Source organism: Geospiza fortis, unplaced genomic scaffold, assembly GCF_000277835.1.
Source record: "Geospiza fortis unplaced genomic scaffold, GeoFor_1.0 scaffold54, whole genome shotgun sequence".
In the NCBI taxonomy this organism is placed as follows: Eukaryota; Metazoa; Chordata; class Aves; order Passeriformes; family Thraupidae; genus Geospiza; species Geospiza fortis.
Window position 1 is genome coordinate 3,721,714 of NW_005054301.1, and position 12,736 is coordinate 3,734,449.

The 12,736-nt window shown below is 39.3% G+C and overlaps 1 protein-coding gene across 2 annotated transcripts in view; it reads right to left on the minus strand.

The window, feature by feature from the left end:
- The window catches only part of LOC115947645 (neurexin-3-beta), a 133,483-nt gene that overhangs the window by 32,850 nt on the left and 87,897 nt on the right, over window positions 1-12,736 (minus strand). Inside the window, exon 4 of one of the 2 annotated variants that reach the window (XM_031064409.1) lies at window positions 4,991-5,066. In XM_031064409.1, coding sequence (XP_030920269.1) covers window positions 4,991-5,066 — 76 coding nt within the window. Of the gene's footprint in view, window positions 1-4,981; window positions 5,067-12,736 lie in introns of both variants that reach the window. The other variant, XM_031064405.1, reaches the window with a different exon arrangement.

Consider the following 12,736-nt stretch of genomic DNA (forward strand, 5'->3'; position numbering starts at 1 on the left):
GAGGCATGCACACAACTTTAAAGGCCTTTCTTACTCACAACATGAGAAATGGGGAAGCATTACTGCTTGTCAGAGGGAAAGACTGTGGATAACTGAGCACTGGATTGTGGGGAGTGTTCCAGTTAGGAGAACAGTGAAAATTCCCTGGGTGCTTCAGGAAGGTTGATGCAGTTATGGAGGACAACACTTTTGGTTTCTTCAGTGGAGTTTTCACTTCCAACATATTGGTTTTTGTACTGTGCCAGCTGTTTTGGAAGACAGATTATGCTTATTTTCTGCAAACCAATCTCTGACCCAGGCAGGCTGCAGGTGGATGGCTGCAGGCCAGTAAATTATAGATACAGAGGGCATATCTGTTGGATATGTGCCTCCTGTGTGTGAGTAAGTGTACAAAACTTCCAATGCAAGGAACTGTAGATTTTGGCATATCTACTGCTGTGTCCAGTCCCCCATCAGAAAGGCTTACCAGTCTGATTAAACAACGACAGCCTTAACATATCTGAAGCCTTTTGGGAGACACAGAGTAAATTTCCCTGGGGAAAGAAAATCACATCGGAAATTGATGGGCTGATAGGAACGGAAAACTGGCAACTGCACCAGGGAAGAAACACAGGATGTGTCAAGCCTGGGAACAAGGATTAAGCCCTACAGACCATTTCAACCGGCTGTTTTCTGGGCTTCAGGCTAGTTGGTGAGTGTTTGAGCCTCACTGTTTTGCGTAGTCCAAGGAGCAGCTTGGGCTATGATCCCAACCAGCTGCCTGGCCACCAGCATCCAGCCTGCCTGGTGCCAGAGCTCCACTAGTGGACTTCCTTAACAGGAATGAGGGCAATGGTGTGAGGAGACAGCAACAGCTGTCAGGAAAGCATAATTATCATCCTCAAGACTTTGAAGTCTCAGTAAGATCAGATTGTAAGGGTGCTCCTCATTTCACTGAAAAGAGATAAATGCTCTTTCTTCACAGTGCTTCCTAGTCATTCGTTGTCAAAAAACATGTTTTCCTTACAAATCTTACATTCTCTGAGAGCAGATGAGTGACCAAAAAACCACCACAGAACTGTGCTCAGAAGCACAGACTCAGAACCTTGGCTTGAGTTTTGAGGAACTTGAATATTTGAGTCTCAGATCTCCTTGGAGCAGGCCAGAAGACAGTCCTGTACTCATACCAGAGAAAAGCATCTGTTTTGGCACAGAAAAAAGAAGATTTTTGGCCATATACTGGGATAAGCAACATTTTCAAAGAGATGAAAGAAGATCTTCTCTTGACTGTTAAGTAAATGCTTCTTCAGGGCAGATAAACAGGTTTTTTGCCCCTTGTATCGTTTAGATTAAGTCTTCTGGGGATCTAGAGATCTAAGAGTTTCTAGGCTTGTCTGCAATAAGATGAACAGGGGGCAATTTCTGTCCCTGAACCTGAAATGGTTTCTTTTGCATTACATAAAATACAGGAGGGGTTTGGATCCACAGCTATCATTGCTGTCATTTAGAATAATTCCTTATGTGTCTACAGGTGGTGTCTGCAAGCTACCTCAGTCAGAACAAGTCCACTGACAGCTCCTGTTTTTTTAAATGAAGTTTTTCTACCAAAATCCAAAAACAAGAAATCACTTTTGGAAGGGGGCCAGCCTGCTATAGTGTTTCAAGCCAGCCTGAAGAATCCTGAAGAGAGGAGTTAGGGAATCAGCTTCACACTCTCTTTTTTGAAAGAGATGCAAGTGTTCAGACACAGATCGTATGCACATGGGATTCAGATCTTAGATTCAACTGTCAGTCAGAGTTAAGTGGCAGTAAGACCCTGCCAAATGGTCCTCACATGGTATTCAGTCTCAAAGAGGACATGATTTTCAGCCTCTGAGTACACCAAAAACAAAGGCTTCAAAAGGACTCTATGTAGAGTACTGCCTCTGATTCCAAGGACCAAGACCAAAGTAATATCTCTAGATACTGGGGTTTGATTCTGACCCATATGAAATCTGTAAACTTCTGATCTGCAGGGAAATATTTTCTGCTGCCCTTGTCTTGGCTATTGCACAGCAGTTTCATAGTGATGTGTATCATATCTCACAGCTGCAGCAGTGAGTTCAGTAACCTTTACATTACTAGACCATGGCACTGAGGGTGATGGAAGGCCAAATTTGGCCGAAACTCAAGAGCTTTAAAAGCTACACATTATCAGAGCAACAAAAAGAAGACTGCGCTGCGTTAGGTAATTTAATTTTCAGTCTGCTGTAAAAGGGATCAGGCAAGGCAGAAGGCAGCGACCTGTCAACAGAACAGGATGAAGCAATTTCAATCGAGCTCAATTAAAAAAAAAAAACCCAACAATAAGTTAAAAAAAAAATCTGAAGCCACACACTAGAAAACACAAGCAAGATAATCTGGATCTTTTCTCTCCACAATGTACATATTTAAATACCAGATCTTGGCGTGTGGCCAGAATTCCGACTTGGCTGGTGAAGTGTAAAGGCAAACATATCTGCTCAGCCAAGCCAGCACTATGGGATTTTGATAAGCTGGCTCAGATTGCTTTAGTGCTCCAGAGGAGAATGGGCTGAGTGAGTGCTTTGATACTGCCTGTATGGCAGACACTATGCACTGAGAATGCAGACAATAAGATAGACAAAGAAAATGAGAAGCCCCATAAATCTGCTACTTTTCCTTCTAATTACGATGGAATGAGTTAAGTTTATGCAAAAAGGACCTGCATATTCCTCCTCCTTCTGGCAATTCTGTACACCAGCACCTCTGAGAGCAGAAGAACTCAAAATCTGGAAGTGCAGATTTCATCAGCAAAGACCATCTGGGAGACTTATTTTTACATATAATCAAGCTAACTTTTATTCTCAATGTCATAGTAATTCCCTAGAAAAGAATCAGATTTCAGTGGCTTATGTAGTCTACCCTCCTATGCAGGAGGAGTAGGGTGCAATGAAAGATACTGGGGAAATTTACAACAATGTCTGGTAGTTTAGGAGAGAACCTTCAGCAGATTTTCAAAGAATCATATTATTTTGCACAGCAGATATTCAAACGTCTGTAGGCACTTCTATCTGCCAACTGTAATGCTTAGCAGGATTTTCAGAAGCAAGTAATTTTTACAAATCCAGTTTGTACCTGTTTGTAGCATTAGATTTCTAACTGTGTCAGGAAGGAGGTATTTTTAGTCTGGAAATGTTGCTGTACAGCACTATGAAATTTCATGCTAAACATGCTGTTTTACCAAATTTCAACTCAAACTTTGATTTTTCCACTGGCAGCACAAGCTGAAAACATTGCTCTTACAATTTCTAGCTGCTGAAGTTATTGTGATTTTTTAAACAAAAATTTACAAGAGAAGGAGTCTGATAAAGACATCCTTTTGTCCTTTAATTGAAATACATGACAATCAGAATATAAATTCAAAAAAAAGAAGTCTTCACACGTTAGTGAAGCTTTAATGAAGTGACTTTATTTATTTGCATATCAGTTGCAATAACTTTGTCCTTGTGTCCATAGTCCTATTAATCTCATGCCTCACTTTCATCACTGTGCTGGTATTTTATTACTATTTTTATTTAAACTCAGTACCCCCATTGTTTACTTTTTTACTTCACAATCTAGTTATATTTTGACTGATTTTCCTGCAGATGGGGAGTAGAAAAATTCATAGGAATCTGTGAAAAAAGAGATGGGAAGTAGGCTGAGCTACCTGTTACCAACAGTCTGTGTCACTGCCTTCACGGTCATCAGAGGGAAGTCATGAGCACGGGTGGAAGTTCCCAGCTACAATGCAATGCCAATCTCAGGTTACAGCAAGACCAAGTTCTACTAAAAGTGCAGGTACACCATGATGAATTGAAAAGAAATGTGAAAGCACTAGCCTTGGGTGAATTTTTATTTTAGTATTGTATTACTCAAATGGCTTCAGGAAATTAGAAACAGAACATTTATAATACTTTCTTGGTATTTTTTTGTAAGAAAAAACCCCCATCATCCCAAATAAAACAAAGCAAAAACAAACAAAACAAAGCCAAATGAAAAAAACCCCTCAAACTATTTATATGTTTCACTTTGAAAGACAAAAATTCTAACCAAAATTCCTCTTTTTCTTTTAAATGTACACAGAAATTCGATGATGTCTGTTCTCTATTATAGAAATGCTTAACTCATGGCAAGCCTCAAAAAAGAAGACTTGAAAAAGCCTGTAAGAAATAAAGTAGACTGCAGTTGCCTGCTGGATACCACATAATATATCTCACCAGAAAGAAAAGCCATCAATTTATCAAAATGTATCTGAAAGGGAGAAGTTGAGTCAGTTCCACATGGCCAGTCCTTCTGACTCTTTAATGGATACATTTTGAAGCATCACTGCAGATAACAAGGCAAGAATTACTACTAATTTTGTTATGTTAAAACTATGTTTTGGTGCTCCCCAATTTCTTTGGAGTCACAGGAAACAAAATTAGTATAAACACATTACCATGTTAACTGTACTCAAAATCCCATGGACAAATGTATCCCTTAACATCCATCTTCAAAGTAATTAAGAAAGATTAAACATCACTAATAACTTATTTTTATTTCACTTTTCTCTTCTGTTTTCAAATGTTCACCCTCTCGACTTCATAAATCTTCATTATTCGTCACACTCCATATTGATTTTTTTTCCAACTGTGTTAGCAAAGTAACATCTAGAAATATGTGAACTATTAGCTGGAATCACTTTCAGAAACTTTGCCTCTCCATGCGAACAACTTTATATAAAGCGAATAGTGACTACATATTGGTGTTTTGCTGTTGCCAAGTCCATGGGATCTGATGCTTGGCTGTATAGTTTCTTATTTTATATACAGTGTATATATACATGAGTGCATATATATACACATATACACACACATATATACATATATAATTATATATGTATACATTCACACACATATAAAATATATGTATGCATTGTTTTTTGCAAATGAAATCAGAAAGCAAGCAAAACACGACTGACCTGACTTACCTGTACTGGGTTCACAGTCAATGAAATCTTCATCATCACTGGAACATTCAGCTGATGAAACGATGTCATCTGTTGTCTGGCATGTGAAGCAAAGGAACAAAAGAAAACAAAAGTAAGATACTTGCAAGTCAAGAAGCTATTACAGAGGCAGCTAAATATTCAAGGGGAAAAAAAAGGTTTCACAAATCTAACTTTTAAATTATTTAAGTTGTACCAAGCACTCCATACATATGCCTGTGTAAATGTGTCCTCCACTGAGTTGGAGTCTCCTGTTGGACTAACAGTGCCTATCCTATGCTGCTGAATATTTCAGGTGTGCACAGGTGCTGTGCACCTGCTGGGCTGTTTAGGGCAGCAAGTGGATCACACTGGTGCTGTTAAATGAGGTACAGTGGGCAACAAAGCCTGCTTGGCTGGCAAACTGCCCTCAACAGCCACTGTAGATGTGTCTGGGGGGAGGAGGCTGGGCTCCTCCACAAATACCAGTATCATGTAGGGCCAGCCAGAAGGCACTTCCTGAGAGACTTACCATGTGAGGCACACTCAGACTAAACATGCTTTCTGCAAAGGAAAATATACAAGATAGACCCAGATAATACACATCACTCAGCTAGCAGTACTTTTGCTGTGCCTGATGCACCACTCTGAGGCAGACATAATTCCTGCCCTGTTAATGCACCTCTTGGGCTGGGAATATGGTGTTGACCCAGATAGTAAATATCTGTGCAACTCACTTGTTGCGTGATGAGGAACTACTGCATGTGTCAGGTATGCCCAACATGCAACCTCACCTCCTTGCTTAGCAAGGGAACAGGGATGTGGATGCAACTAGGCTGACCAGATGTAAAGTCTGATTGTGAAAGGGTTAAACCAAACTGTAACCATTCACAAACATTACAGGTTTCATCACATTCCTTTGCATTTCCAGCTGGGGATATTTTCTTCTTCTTTATTTTTTTTAATTTTCATTTTTTATATTTTTTCTTTCTGTGTGTTTACTGCTCTAATTAATGAGCAGCATGTACTGCAGCATGTCAGAGAGACATGTACTGGTGTCTCTTCCCAGCAGCATCTCCTGCCTGTAATTGCTGCAATTAGTTGAATTAGTAATGCAGACCATTAGGGAGAGCCTGTGGCAGCCTCTGGACACAGGTTGTAATGTTCCTGCGCACAATACAAAATTACCCCAGCTCAGCAGCATTGGCTCAACCACGGCTTCTGGTGAAACTGTCTCCCTTAACAGCTCTTCCTTGCAGAGAGCTGCCTATTCTGCCAAGCAGTAGGATCAGTGGGATGACTCCTGAAACAAAACAACTGAAATGCTCCTCACCAGGCAGGAAGCATTGTTGAGCTCAGGAGCAGGACAGCTGCACTTCAGTACTCTAATTGGGTAATATTTCTAGGAATCTAACATCTCAACAACACTTTCAAATCCTTATTCCTGATAAAGACTCTCCAGCTTTAAATAAGGTCTCCTTTACTTTTTTATATCTGCTATGGCTCTTCCTTCTTCCCTTTACAAAAGAGTTCTGAGGACTCTGCCCTTTCTTTAGCCCCCTGTGGTCCCAGCACTATGAAATAGCTCTGACCCCGGCTAGAAGTTCCTTACCCTCCCCGTCTCTGTTTGTATTTGAGCTAAGGGGAAAACAAGACGACCAAGAAGTCAGTCAGAAAGATCAGATTGAACCTAATGATCCCTCAGTCTTGATTTCAGTGGCTTAGATTGAGCCAAGAAAGAAAAACAGGATAGGTCAGTTGCAAGTAAAAATTATAAAAATAGAGTAACTGTGAAAAAGCCAGTCATGAAGTATTTTATGTGTTATTCAGTCATACCCAGCATGGTCATTCGGCAATGTTTTGTGCAATGCTATCTTGCAGTAGTTTCATGCTTAAATACTTTCATTAAAAACTTCTACAATCTCGCTTCCATGGGGAGTCAAGATTAAAAGGAACTGAAGGTAATATGTTCTTGCCTTACATGTCAAGGTCATTTTTTTAAGATCTCCTTTCAGTCATAGAAAGTGGAAGAATTCTGTTGAAATCCTGCTGACTTCTCTTAAGACAAGCTGGCTTTAAAATTTTGTCTGCTCAGTAAGGGGACAAGAAAGGAGGAATGCACAAAACAGAAATTTACTTTTTTCAATTCTCCTCGTCCTGTCACACATATTTTAGAAAGTATTATTTATGCCCAGAAACTTTACAACTTATACAGTAATCAAATCCTCCAACAGTGAAATGCAGCTGTTCCTGGGTGAAAAGATATTAGTTTTTAATCGCACCAATGTAAAGTAATTTAGTACAATTTAGTAAACAAGGCTATACTGCTAGAAATTTTTAAGTAGGGGAAATGTAGTTATAGAAACTAGAGATTCATACTGTAGTTGTCTAAGGGTAAGGATGGCGCTGTGAATAAAGAATAAACTACCCATCACTACTAGAAGACCTTGCTCAGACAGCGCTAAATCTCTGGCAATTGGTTTTGCTTTCCAGGTTAAATTTAGAGCATGTGGATTTTGGTCTTAATTGAACATCTGACAATTCACACTTCTCATAGAAAAACAGTGATGATTTGGTCCAGTAGGAAATAAACATAAAAATGATAGCAATGTGTTGTTGTCACTTATCAGCTGCTATATGTATTTGATTACCCACTTGCTCAGATCTAAAGGCTTCATGTAACATTAACATGGACTCAAATCCAACTGAACTGACAATGTGATTTGGTATTCGTAAAGAATAAGGAGTTCCTTTATAATTATTTTTTCCCTCTTGCTTATTAGGGGCATCATATGAAACCAGGAAGGTAACAAGGCTTTTTTTTTTTTTTTTTAACTGGACACCTCCTTGCAACAGGACACTGGTACATAATAAAAGTTTAGAGCATTTTGGAAACGATCAGCCAAACTGAGGGTCAAAGCATCCTTCCAGACCTATTAATTACCCTATATCTAGTTTGGGAAGGCCCTGTACCACAACCTGAAAAGTCATGAAGCCTGGCCCTTGTTCCTCTTGTTCAATTTCCCATCTCATAAGCAGCTTAACATAGTACATGCAACACATTTATGCTGCACTCTGATACATGTACTAGATTTCCTCCTATAAAATCCTCTTGCAGCTTGTGTTGGTTGTGAACAAAGAAGGGCACAGTAAGCCAGACTCAGACAAAATGCAAATATGTGATGTGCAATACTTACCAACCCTGTCAACTTCAACCTCTATTTGCACATTTTCATGACTGGTTCCACACATGATTTTATCAATTAATCTCCATCTTTCCTCCCCATCTCTATTACATACTATTTCACCTGATATTCAATTTTTTTTTTTTGCTTGGTGATTGCTCTTTATCCTGTCCTGTTGATTTTGTGTGTATAAAAATGAGGGTTAGAAAAATAAAAAAACCTCCAGAAGCGGTGTTAGATTTAAGTCAAGGTCATTAACGAGATCTCTAGAAACCACAGAAAAGATAAGTACACTAATCTGTCTTGCCATTTCCTATCTTGTATTTTTAATCTCAGTACTTTCCATTGCAATTCATCACTAACTGATTTTCTAGTCCCACCGCATACGGGTTTTCCATACACCTTCCGCTCAGACACCAACATCTGAATCACCCCGAAGGAATAAAGCTATTTCAGTGAGAAAGAATGGCAAATTCCTGACCACAGGAACAGGGTCAACAAAACATGCTGGGAATTTTCACTGGCTGTTTATTAAACTTGCTGGTTCCACGAGACAGGAGAGGCTACTGAGCAGAGACCCTGGAAATCGATCCACTAAGATAATTTCTTCACATCAGAAACAGCTCACTGTGAGGGAGTAAGCAAAAACACTACCCCATTTCTGGTCACTTTTCCCCATTATACTCACCCACTGGCCCCAGGGAAAGTAAGCAGATTAATGCTTTAGTGTCTGCCCAGTGATCCAGGGATAGTAAATGCTAAACATTCTTATGTACAGGCAAAAGGATAGTAATGAAACTTCTCCATATGCTGTGATGGAAATGATGTTTGTGTTTTCATTGGAAAGAACATGAGAGAGAAAATATTTTTCTCTTCCCTATATTAGCTAAATTCTATATTAAAAATAATAAGTCACACTATACTATTTTAAAATATGTATTTCATTTCTAAAGAATCCCAGCTTTGAAATTACTTGGCCTGTATTAAAGGCCATAAAACTAAAGATAGGTATTATAATAACTTTCAATAAAATTTCTGTCTGGCAGGAACCCTTTTTATTTCTTCCTCTGAAAGATTTTTTATGGGATTTATATTATTATTTTTTCTCTCCCTCTCTCTAGTGTTTAATGAAATTGCTTTGGAATAAAACCAGGGTAGGAGAAAGTGCTAAACTCTGAGTCCATCCCAGAGGATTTATGGGCATACTTACCTCCAAATTCTTTCTGTTTCACTGAATTGGCTCCCCATTCCTTTCCATGAATTATTAGTTCTGTAATCACCTCCTCCTAATTATTCACTCTAAGGGCCTCTTCAATCTTGACACGGTGATAGTTCTACAATCTTTGTTCATTACACTGTATGTACTGGTGTGGGATATGTAGTGCAAGGAAATTTGGCATGGTGTGCCAAGACCTGCTCAAGATGACTCCATTCCTGTCCAATGTTTAAATTGCCCGAAGCCCTAATTTATGTATCAGATCCATAACCCTTGCTCCTTTGTTCTACACAAAATGGGAGATGCTGAATCTTCCTTTTCCCAATTGCAAATTTTTGACACCTTGCTGTTTGGGTACACCACTATTTAAGAAATATTAAGAATGCTAGATAAAATAAGCTCTGTCACAGAACAGCTTTATGAAATTATAAAAAACACACCCAGGAATGATGGAGCTTTCCCTTCTAGAGGGAGAGAAAAGAAAAGGACCCATAAATTCAACCCTTAGAAAAATTCATGCAGAATTACATATTTGGCAGGTGCTTGACTTGATAAAGTAGGATTCCATTTTCCTACTTGCCTTTTTCTTGAAATTCTTCTGCACACTATACATGTTACTTCCAATTCAACACCATTATTTGAAAGGCAACACTTCAGGCTTTGTTGTGAGAGAAGTGTAAATCTATTTGCCACCGAGGAACCACAATTTACAGTACTTGAAATATGACCACCACAAAATGCTAGGCACAAATATCTTCCCAAGGGTGCAGAAATACAGTTGTATTAACCTGGGCACTGCATTTGCCTTTCACACCTAAAACATACAGAGATGAAAGTCAACGAACTTTTTCCTAAATACAAGCACTTGACCCCCTCCATTGCTTCCATACTGCTGTATTTTCTATAGATCTCAAATTTATTATGGTCTATGGACTACATATTTTCCTCTATGCCTAAAAGCATAGAGTATAAACGCTCCCTTTAGAATAGCAAAAAGTCAGTGATGCTGTCCAGTCTTCCAGAAGAAACTTCAAGAAGTTTCTTGGCAAAGAATAGGCTCAAGGCATTTGCTGTCGCGCCAAAAGAAGATAGCAGATGAAGTGTCTGTCTCATTAGGAGCCATTTCTAGTTTGAATACCTCCACCTTTTGTACTTTGGTAACTGGGCTTTTTAAAGAACTTTTTGTATTCTGTTCACACCATTCAATTAAATGAGAATCCTTCATCTGTCCTTTCTACACGTTACATTTGTTTCTCACTTTTTAATTAATCTTTATTTGCAAAATACCCTGGAGGTCACTACAGTATAGCAGACCTGAGAGACTCAGTCTGGACAAACTCAAACTACTACATACAGATAGAAATAATCTGCATACAAATGGGAAAAAATTAGAAATGTTGCAAAAATCATAATGAAGTATTACAAAAGAAACTGCAATCTGGGACTGTATAAACTTTTTAGGGGAGTCTTAGGTCTCCTGTCTTTTGCTAAAGTGTATAAATCTTTTCATTACCTGATAGAACAATATGTATTTTCTTATCATGGGACAGACACAGCCACAAATATGTGCAAGCCCTTTGCACCCCCACATACTAATGCTGAGATTCTGTCTGCCTCTGCAGAGGCAACACATCAGAGAATATGACACTAATAATTTTTCCTCATATAGCTAATTTGAGGTAAATAAAAAACCAAGAGGACCAAATCCTCTGTTTGTTTAAATTGGCATTGATTTCAACCAGACTGCAACAACTTGCAGCAAGAGGGAATGGCTCACTACATTTAATTTTGGACAATTCAATGCCAAAAGATTAGGAGTAATTTTAGTCAATTCAGAGAAGAGCCACTGAAAAGAGAAAAGAACTTGACAGATGTATGAATGAGACAGGCTTAGTAAAACTAAACATCAGAACTTGATTTAACAAGGACTTAAGGTATGATAAAGTTTTACAGGTGTCACAAAGGACATCAGGAAGAATGATGAACTCTTTAGAGTTCTTCAAAAAAGGATAAAATTAGGAGAAAAAAAAAAAGGTGCTATTTTAACTAAGAAAAATCTCAGTAGTGATCTTTATCAACTATGGAGAAGTCTCAAAGAAATACCAGAAACCATTAGCACTGAAGTCAAGCAGTTGCCTAAGCCATCCTAATGGTAATGAATACCATTAGTGTATGTGCCCTAATAGGCAAGAGCTTGCTCCATCTATCTTTAGTCCAATCTAATTCACTCTAAATCAAGTCCATATTTGCATCTTCGCTGTCACTATGTAACATAAACACATTGCACATTTCTCTGTCATTGCAAAGCAGGCGGCAAAGCTATCCAGCTCAGCCTTTCAGTTTGCTGTGCTCAGAGCCAGAATCACAGAATATTCTGAGTTGGAAGGGACCCACAAGGATCATCAAAGTCCAACTCCTGGTCCTGCACAGGACAGCCCAAGGATAACACCATGTGCTCAAGGATAACACCCCATGCCCTCTGTCCAAATGTTTCTTGAACCCTGTCAGGCCTCATGCTGTGACCACTTTACCTGGGGAGCCTTTTCCAGTGCTCAGCCACCCTCTGGATAAAGAACTTCCTGATAACCAACCTAAACCTCCCCTGACCCAACCTGAGGCCATTCCCTTGGGTCCTGTCACTGGGGCTGGTGTGTTACCTACCAAGAGGTTGTTGGGTGTCCAGCAGGCATGTACCCTTCAGCAGTAGCCCAGCAGAAGCGCATCCCCTGGCTGCATGCTCCTGGTTGGATATACAACCTGATTTGCTGTCAAATTATAGCATTACATTGGGATCATGAGAGAGCAACCCCTCAACAAAATCAGCCATTTGTCCACTACTAGGGCAGACAACAGATAAGGAACTAGGCAGTTAAGTAAGAGAAAGCAAAAAATAATCTTCCCAACTGTATGTCAATCTAGATTCATGAGCAGTCATGATTAAAAAGAGCTTTGAAAGCTTGAATTATTCCATTGAAAGCCAAAAGCCTGTCTCACTAAAATCAATAGTTCATTAAGACTGTAAAGTCTGACTCCTCTGGACCAAGTCTGATGCTAAATTTCAGAGACTTTGTTCTCTGCCTGAGCTGTGGAAAGTCAACAGGGAAAAATCATGTTTCCACCTTTTGTCTTTGTCTGCTGGCAGTGGGAAGGGTGATGATGTTGTGAGGCAGTGTGAGCAGAGAGAGAAAGAGAAGGGAGGGCAAAGAGGAGAGAAAGGAAAGTGGGGAGGATTAATTCATCTGTTGTTCAAGGCACCCTGACAGGGGAAAGAGAAGTATTGAACCACAGCAGCTTAACCCAACTTCAATGTACCTTCCCAAAAGCATAAGGAATGTAATTCTTCATGGT